The sequence below is a fragment of the Scardinius erythrophthalmus genome (assembly GCF_964197995.2).
Source record: "Scardinius erythrophthalmus genome assembly, chromosome: 15".
Taxonomy (NCBI): domain Eukaryota; kingdom Metazoa; phylum Chordata; class Actinopteri; order Cypriniformes; family Leuciscidae; genus Scardinius; species Scardinius erythrophthalmus.
In genome coordinates this window covers 1,716,635-1,726,135 of record NC_138235.1, presented here as the reverse complement: position 1 = coordinate 1,726,135, position 9,501 = coordinate 1,716,635, and the positions used below count along the sequence as shown (strand labels likewise).

The 9,501-nt window shown below is 48.9% G+C and overlaps 1 protein-coding gene across 1 annotated transcript in view; it reads left to right on the top strand.

Annotated features, from left to right (window-relative positions):
- Positions 1–316: 316 nt before the first annotated feature.
- Positions 317–9,501, top strand: part of samhd1 (SAM domain and HD domain 1) — a 36,016-nt gene continuing 26,831 nt past the window's right edge. The window contains exons 1-6 of the mRNA XM_081386152.1: positions 317–551; positions 5,449–5,515; positions 5,710–5,782; positions 5,865–6,025; positions 6,132–6,247; positions 6,616–6,686. Coding sequence (XP_081242278.1) covers positions 383–551; positions 5,449–5,515; positions 5,710–5,782; positions 5,865–6,025; positions 6,132–6,247; positions 6,616–6,686 — 657 coding nt within the window. The 5' untranslated portion in view covers positions 317–382. The remainder of the gene's footprint in view (positions 552–5,448; positions 5,516–5,709; positions 5,783–5,864; positions 6,026–6,131; positions 6,248–6,615; positions 6,687–9,501) is intronic.

Sequence of the window (9,501 nt, the reverse complement as noted above, 5' to 3'; positions counted from 1 at the left end):
AATTTTGAGCTTCTCTCCAAACCTCCTCCGGTCTTCAGATGTTAAAGTGCTTATATATTGTGGATTTTGCCCGCTAACTCTCTTGAAAGTGCTCGTCGCGTCTTTACAGCCCGCAATACTGTTTGATTTGTTGCCACACAACCACTCGCGCATGCGTACAAAGATGTCAACAAAGATCCTCCTATTGGAGGCGCTGCGGGTCACGCGCACTCCAGCACTGTAGGAGGCGCTGCGGGTCACGCGCACTCCAGCACTGTAGGAGGCGCTGCGGGTCACGCGCACTCCAGCACTGTAGGAGGCGCGAAAGGACAAACTCAGAGTCAGCCAGTTCTGACACGCGCGAGCGCCGGCTGGACCTCAGCGGAAGTGTGTTGGGTTTTAAATGAACGGTTTAATGATGGATAAGCGGACTAAACGGCCCAGAGAAGAGGAAGAGTGTGTTGTCGATGTGAAGCAGGTGTGTAACAGAGAGTTTTGGCACTGGGACGCGGATGAAACGGCGGTGTTTCTGCGGAGAGAAGGACTCGAGCAATGGGAGCAGGCGTTCAGAGGTAACACTCCTCAACTCATCAAGATCAGACTTCAGTGCTATGACAGCAGATTAACATCAGATCCAGTCGCTGTAAATGTGCTTCTGCTATTTCAGTTAGACTGGCTTCGTTGTCATTTCTCTCTTGCAGTAACGTTATTTGTTTTAGAGAAAGGCGGTCTCAGTATTAATCAGCTTCTGCTTCCCAGATCAAAAACAGGACATTCATTATATCAAAAATAAAGAGTTCGTTGTAAGCAGAGAAAATAAGCCACCAACTTCTTTCCAGAACTCCTTTGCATAATCACAATCAACTATCAAGTGTGGTGTTGTTTCAAGATTAGAGTTGTCCAGCTTCAGTTTAGAAAGAAGAGAGTTACAGGGAAAGACTTTATGAAGTATGTCATAGTGAAGTTCTTTCAACTTGTTAGATGACAGAAACTTATTAATGCCTGTCCATATGTTAATAGTAGAAAGAGAAGCATATTTTAATTTCCACTTTTGGTGATGACAGCTGATTTTCCTAATAAGGGTTCTTCTAGTCCAACAATAAATCTGTCAGAATCCTGTAGGCTGTTAGTGTTACCTATCCTATAAAAGTGAATCAATATCAGTATAAGTCACCTTTGCACTGCTGGGCGGTGTCATGTTTATCCAGACTAACAGCACCTGATCATAACTATTCATAAATGCAGCTATATGAGGCCTACATGTTTATTTCTCAGAAGTGCACACCGAACAGTGTTGAAATGCAGATAAAATTAACTTTCATTAGCAACAGAAACATGCACAAACCTCCTCTATCAAACTGAAGACGAGGATTATAAACGAGTGATCTTTACTGTCTAATTCAGTCGCAATCAGGAGAAAAGGTTTAGTTTTTCTCAACACTGTGACCTTTTCTACTTACTTCAGTACAAAATCTGCCAAACTTTGACAAATTTATTTCTTGATGATCTGATATTGTATTATAGTGTTTTCATTGTGCCTAAATATAATTTTAAAAGCAAAACGTCTGAAAAATATATATATACAGGACTGTGTAAAAGTCTTGAGCATGTTACTGGCTTTAATCCAGTTATTTATATCTTTTGCTGTAGTGTCCGTAGGAAATATCAGTTTACATTTCCTAACATTCCTGTTGTCATTAATTGTAATAATCCAAATAAAAATCCAAGTTGTGAATAAATTACAGGTGGTGTGAGTGTGACATCACCTGTTTCAATCAGGTAAAATGAAATTTTGGAGTACAGTGTAATAACCATAGCCATTCATAGTGAATATCCCATTCACAGCTTAAAACTGTGTATTTGACTAAAATTAGGTTTTCCACATCTTTACATTTTATTAGTATGCTTTGCATTCATGTTTTCCGTGGTTTCGCATCTTGGAATGCTTATTTGTGTGTGTGTGTGTGTGTGTGTGTGTGTGTGCACTTTTGAGACGGTCCCTTAATTTGCTTGGCGAATGTCTAACGAATGTCCCAACGTAAAACATACTTTACCGCACCCTCGTCAAGATCAGACTAGACTTTAGTGATATGACAGCAGTTACTAGCGGGAGACCCAGTCGCTGTATACGGGCCTCAGGTATTTCAGTTGGACTGGTTTCGTTGTCACTTCTCTCTTGAAGTAAATTTGTTTTAGAGTAAGACAATAAAGTTACGGTACATTTTCAAGCAAGTGTGCAAACAAGATGCAGTAAACAGATAATCTACCAACTAGAGAGTCATTCACAAAACATCTAAAGCGATAGAAATCAAACTTTATTTTTATTTTTATTTAATTTTTTTAGAAAAAACATGAAACTTCAAAAAATAAATACGTAAAAAAAATTCACATTCAGAAAATCAGGAGGTAACTCTTATAATGAAACCATAGGCCTATCTTTTTAATGAACAGCAGTTTTAGCGGCTTTCTTGTTAAATGATGAACAGAGAGTCGTGAATAACTTTAAATCGACACAGAAAAGCCTAAAGTTGAGCTTAGAATCAGTGACTTTACGTTTATGCAGAGAGTTATTAACCGGTCTCAGTATAGCCGTCATAGGCAGCCGTGCACGAGCGCAAAACCTCACAACACCCCCCTGTCTGTGATTGGTTGGAACACTATTTATTTTGGTCTTGAGTGTTGGTGAAAGCAGCTGTGTTTGTGTGCAGACCTCAGAGCCTCGGCTGCCGACAGAGACGCGGCGTTTGACGGCCTGCTTATGGGGCGGCAGCTAGCGGATCGTTAGGAAAGATTAGATGAATGTGATCATTTATGTTTGGGCCTGAAATCGCTGATACAACCTTTAATTGTAATAATCCAGTGAGACTGTTGAATGCACAAGGAGTCTGACAACAGCCATGGATGACAGTATTTGATCATCCTTCAAAGGCTGCGTTTACACTGGCACAACAAATCCCATCTTTTACTCAAGTCTGACACAGATCGGGATTTCTTGCACGTGTAATCTCAAAAATCCGCTCGAGATCCGATGTTTTCGCATGTGGTTTTAAATCAGATCCATATCCGACATCTGGACATCCGACCCCGGCCTAAACGCATTTCGATTCCCCTTTGAGTTCAAGCACCACAAGGCGAGGACGACACGTTTATTGTATTGTTGTACGAGGCAGACGTGCCTGTGTGCGCTCGCTCACTGCTTTTACTGAGCTGGGAACTTTATATTTATCTTTGTAAAGAAAAGAAATTGCAAACACAGAAACATTCAAGAGCCTGTGACTCATAAATGATACAGCTTCACTACTGTAAGCTACATTATATTTCTCAGCGATGAGGTGATAACTTCACAAGCTTCACTATGAGGTCACAGGTCAGCCTGAGAGAACGATGAACTTCGCCTGTGAAGGACGGGCTCTTGTGTGAGTGCCTCAGATGACTTGCAGCATCTCTCGTCCAGCGGTGACGTGTACGCCGTGACCTGGCTGTGAACCCTGAGCCCTGCAGTCTCCAGAGGCTCGGTGTCCTCCTCCACTGCCGGCTGTTCCCGGGGCAGGGTTGTCCTGTCTGCTGATTATACTGCGTTTTTAAGGGGCTTGTTTTACTCTTTTTGTGATAACTGGCGCAGTTAGACTCGACCCGTGCCGTGGCTCGTGTGAATGTGAAAGCAACACGGACTCGGGTGCGCACTTGTTCAGAAAGTGAAGTGAACTGCGCATGTGTTTGAGCTGATTATGATGTGTTTAGTTAAATAAAACACATGTAAGGGGTGATGGTGTTGAAGATTGGCCTTGGATACGAGCGAGAGTGAGTCTGCAGTGTATTCGCTCATAGCGTGTGGAATCAGGACAACAAATGAAGAGAAATCCACGGTCTCCTCAAAAGAGTCCGTTTGCAAGCAGCAGAAAGCCACCTTATGCGCACCTCAAACTGGACCAGCGCTGACTCGCGGTCGGTTGAAAGTGCATGATTTGATTTGTTGAACATGAAGAGGATTATCCGTCTGGCATGACCGCTCGTGCTAACGCTAATCTAGGTAAATGTTCGCTATTATTAGGCGCATATCGTAGTGTTTGTGCGGAGTGTGGAGCGCGCACTGCATGACATGGAGGCGCCGGCGCGATCACTCGCATTTTCCTATCAACAGTGGAAACAACTTTAAATACTCCATTTCTGGTCATACTGAAATTAATAATACATCAGTCGCAACTACTTTTATTTGTGTAAACTCACAATTACAAGAAAACGTTGTGCTTTTGTAAAAGAAAAGAAAGCAAACGGCTCGCTTTCATGATCTCCGTGGCGTGAACTGAAACAGTGTACTAGCCTCAGACATGAGAAATATACCTTTATAAAGCTTGAAATGTCCACTTTTATACAAAACAATTTGAATCCAAAGCTATTACTGACTGATTATGTAATCCGTATGAAAGCTGCATTTCTCTCTAAAGGCGCAGCCGCTTTACAGCGGAGATGGAGATTAAAATGCCTCGTTACACATTTATTATCATTAGCCTGCTCTTGCTGGTGCTTTGTGGCACGATTTATGCGTGCGCTTGAGCGAGGAATAGGCTATATTCCTCCAGGCACCCAGTATTTAAGCAGAAATTAGGCTAATATAAACGTGCGATTAGCCTATTAGTCGACTAATTGCTTAAATGAAATGACCACTAGTCGACTAGAAAAATCTTTAGTCTATGGCAACTCTAATCAATAGTTGCCATTATTTAATTAGTAATTAGTATCCAGCTCTTTACATTAAATTGGTTGTTAACAATTAGTTAATGAACTAATCAAAGATGCTAACTATAGATTTCTATATAGCATTGCTTGTTCCACCGCACAAAGGACTGTTTTTAAGGTGACAGTCCGTTACATGTGAAGATTTACTGTATCTTGGAGATCGTTGTATTGTATCTCCTGTTAGAAAGATGAAGATTGACATTACATTAATTAAAAAGATAAGCACATAATGTTGTAAAAAATAAACAACTTATGTTCTGTTAGAGGTTTTGTGTTTTGACTACTTTTTGAATTTTGTATAGCCTAATTATATCTCTAGGCAATGAAGATATATTACCAAAAAAATCGTAAATATTATATATAAAACAAAACTAATAAACACAACATATTGACCCGCGTTCTGTTTTCCATCACGCGCTGTGCACGTTTGTGATGACGTCAGATGTTCGATAGAATCAAGTTGAGTGTGAAAGCAGACCAGCGCTCGGGGGACCGGGAACAGTCGCGCCCGGACTCGGACGCAGCGAACGAGCCCAGCGTGGAAACACCCTTAGCTATAGGAACTGGGAACCCATGTTCCCGCAGGAACGCTGTCCTGGTTGCATTCGCACCGCCGGTAGGATCTCTGACGTAAGCCGCTCTAGCTGTTGTGCCTGAGAACGCCAGCCAGAGCCTCACAGCGCTCCGTATTAGCAGAGCAAACAGGTTTGATTTATTTAATCTGTTTTACAGACAATGGCATAACGGGGCCAGGACTGCCGTACCTCACCGAGGGGCTTCTGGAGAAGATGGGTATTTCGTAAGTGTTGCTTGAGTTATTTTGTAAAGCTTCTTCATTAACAAAAACAAGAAACCAAAATCATGTAAACACAGCGTAATGCCACAGTCTGGCCCGGTTTGAAATGAGCTGTTGATTTCCAGTGCATGTTTTGCATAATTCAAATGGGGTGCGGTTGAGCTTTAATGCCAATAATCATGTCTTGCCTCGTTTAGCCCTCTGGGATCACGCCTGCAAATCCTCCACTGCCTTCAGAAGCTCTGGCAGATCTCAAACGAACCCATGAAGGTATGCCAAAGCTTTCAGAAACATTTGCTGGTTATTCAAATGCTCGAGCCAGACCTCTCCAAAGGTGATGTGTGTTCCCCAGGTGTTCAACGACCCCATCCACGGCCACATCGAGCTGCACCCCCTGCTGGTCCAGTTCATAGACACGCCTCAGTTTCAGAGGCTTCGCCACATCAAGCAGCTGGGAGGAACGTACCTGGTCTTCCCCGGGGCGTCCCACAACCGCTTCGAGCACTCAGTCGGGTGAGTGTGTTCGTGCTCTGCACTCCATCAGCGACTCAGTGGATCATGGACCACATGGGCGGTTCTTTCAGAGTTGGTGCAAGCATATTGTGTTTGTGTGATGCAGGGTGGGATATCTGGCGGGATGTCTAGTCAAGGCTCTCCATGAAAGACAGCCAGAGCTCTTCATAACGAAGCAAGACATGCTGTGTGTGCAGATCGCTGGGCTGTGCCATGACCTGGGTGAGTGACGCACATGTTCAGACACAAGCGTGAGAGAGCTGGAGTTCTTCAGGAGCTTTTCCTCCCTTCTTCCCACACTTCCATACAATCCCAGGAGTGCAACTCATGTTCGTTATAATCAGATGATGAAATTATTGGTTTAAAGGAGACTTTTTAATAATCCGGCACAGACCGGCCTTCTTTTCAGAAAGAGTTTTCGCATCCTTTTTGTAATGTACAGAATTTGACCTTAAACCAGGAACAATGGCAGTGACTGGAGATCAGATGAGCAGATCGGGTTTCCCCAAGTCATATATGCCAATCTAAGAGCACACACTAATGGTTTTGCGTCGTCATTCTTTATAATCACCTTTTTGTCTGTTGTCCAGGTCATGGCCCATTTTCTCATTTGTTTGATGGCATGTTCATCCCTAAAGTTCGACCTGGTAAGAAGTGGAAGGTGAGTGAACGCCACTGTAAGGCCATGTGTGTGAACGGCCTGTTTTCTAAGAGCTCTAGGCTTGTTTCAGTATTAGATTTGTGCCTAATGTTATGAAACTAACTTTTCATAAAATGATTAAAAATAGAAACTCTAAAAAAATAAGTCTCAGACAAAGTTGTACCCTTAAGGGTATCGCACACCGGACGAGAAGCGCGGCGCGTCTAGGACAGCTCGAGGTATCGCACACCGGACGAGAAGCGCGGCGCGTCTAGGACAGCTCGAGGTATCGCACACCGGACGAGAAGCGCGGCGCGTCTAGGACAGCTCGAGGTATCGCACACCGGACGAGAAGCGCGGCGCGTCTAGGACAGCTCGAGGTATCGCACACCGGACGAGAAGCGCGGCGCGTCTAGGACAGCTCGAGGTATCGCACACCGGACGAGAAGCGCGGCGCGTCTAGGACAGCTCGAGGTATCGCACACCGGACGAGAAGCGCGGCGCGTCTAGGACAGCTCGAGGTATCGCACACCGGACGAGAAGCGCGGCGCGTCTAGGACAGCTCGAGGTATCGCACACCGGACGAGAAGCGCGGCGCGTCTAGGACAGCTCGAGGTATCGCACACCGGACGAGAAGCGCGGCGCGTCTAGGACAGCTCGAGGTATCGCACACTGGACGAGAAGCATGGCGCGTCTAGGACAACTCGAGGTATCGCACACCGGACGAGAAGCGCGGCGCGTCTAGGACAGCTCGAGGTATCGCACACCGGACGAGAAGCGCGGCGCGTCTAGGACAGCTCGAGGTATCGCACACTGGACGAGAAGCGCGGCGCGTCTAGGACAGCTCGAGGTATCGCACACCGGACGAGAAGCGCGGCGCGTCTAGGACAGCTCGAGGTATCGCACACCGGACGAGAAGCGCGGCGCGTCTAGGACAGCTCGAGGTATCGCACACCGGACGAGAAGCGCGGCGCGTCTAGGACAGCTCGAGGTATCGCACACCGGACGAGAAGCGCGGCGCGTCTAGGACAGCTCGAGGTATCGCACACCGGACGAGAAGCGCGGCGCGTCTAGGACAGCTCGAGGTATCGCACACTGGACGAGAAGCGCGGCGCGTCTAGGACAGCTCGAGGTATCGCACACCGGACGAGAAGCGCGGCGCGTCTAGGACAGCTCGAGGTATCGCACACCGGACGAGAAGCGCGGCGCGTCTAGGACAGCTCGAGGTATCGCACACCGGACGAGAAGCGCGGCGCGTCTAGGACAGCTCGAGGTATCGCACACCGGACGAGAAGCGCGGCGCGTCTAGGACAGCTCGAGGTATCGCACACCGGACGAGAAGCGCGGCGCGTCTAGGACAGCTCGAGGTATCGCACACTGGACGAGAAGCATGGCGCGTCTAGGACAACTCGAGGTATCGCACACCGGACGAGAAGCGCGGCGCGTCTAGGACAGCTCGAGGTATCGCACACCGGACGAGAAGCGCGGCGCGTCTAGGACAGCTCGAGGTATCGCACACCGGACGAGAAGCGCGGCGCGTCTAGGACAGCTCGAGGTATCGCACACCGGACGAGAAGCGCGGCGCGTCTAGGACAGCTCGAGGTATCGCACACCGGACGAGAAGCGCGGCGCGTCTAGGACAGCTCGAGGTATCGCACACCGGACGAGAAGCGCGGCGCGTCTAGGACAGCTCGAGGTATCGCACACCGGACGAGAAGCGCGGCGCGTCTAGGACAGCTCGAGGTATCGCACACCGGACGAGAAGCGCGGCGCGTCTAGGACAGCTCGAGGTATCGCACACCGGACGAGAAGCGCGGCGCGTCTAGGACAGCTCGAGGTATCGCACACCGGACGAGAAGCGCGGCGCGTCTAGGACAGCTCGAGGTATCGCACACCGGACGAGAAGCGCGGCGCGTCTAGGACAGCTCGAGGTATCGCACACCGGACGAGAAGCGCGGCGCGTCTAGGACAGCTCGAGGTATCGCACACCGGACGAGAAGCGCGGCGCGTCTAGGACAGCTCGAGGTATCGCACACCGGACGAGAAGCGCGGCGCGTCTAGGACAGCTCGAGGTATCGCACACCGGACGAGAAGCGCGGCGCGTCTAGGACAGCTCGAGGTATCGCACACCGGACGAGAAGCGCGGCGCGTCTAGGACAGCTCGAGGTATCGCACACCGGACGAGAAGCGCGGCGCGTCTAGGACAGCTCGAGGTATCGCACACCGGACGAGAAGCGCGGCGCGTCTAGGACAGCTCGAGGTATCGCACACCGGACGAGAAGCGCGGTGCGTCTAGGACAGCTCGAGGTATCGCACACCGGACGAGAAGCGCGGCGCGTCTAGGACAGCTCGAGGTATCGCACACCGGACGAGAAGCGCGGCGCGTCTAGGACAGCTCGAGGTATCGCACACCGGACGAGAAGCGCGGTGCGTCTAGGACAGCTCGAGGTATCGCACACTGGACGAGAAGCGCGGTGCGTCTAGGACAGCTCGAGGTATCGCACACCGGACGAGAAGCGCGGTGCGTCTAGGACAGCTCGAGGTATCGCACACCGGACGAGAAGCGCGGCGCGTCTAGGACAGCTCTAGGTATCGCACACTGGACGAGAAGCGCGGCGCGTCTAGGACAGCTCGAGGTATCGCACACCGGACGAGAAGCGCGGCGCGTCTAGGACAGCTCGAGGTATCGCACACCGGACGAGAAGCGCGGCGCGTCTAGGACAGCTCGAGGTATCGCACACCGGACGAGAAGCGCGGCGCGTCTAGGACAGCTCGAGGTATCGCACACCGGACGAGCACTTTCTCAGTTTATGGCCAGCAATATTGTTATGTTTAA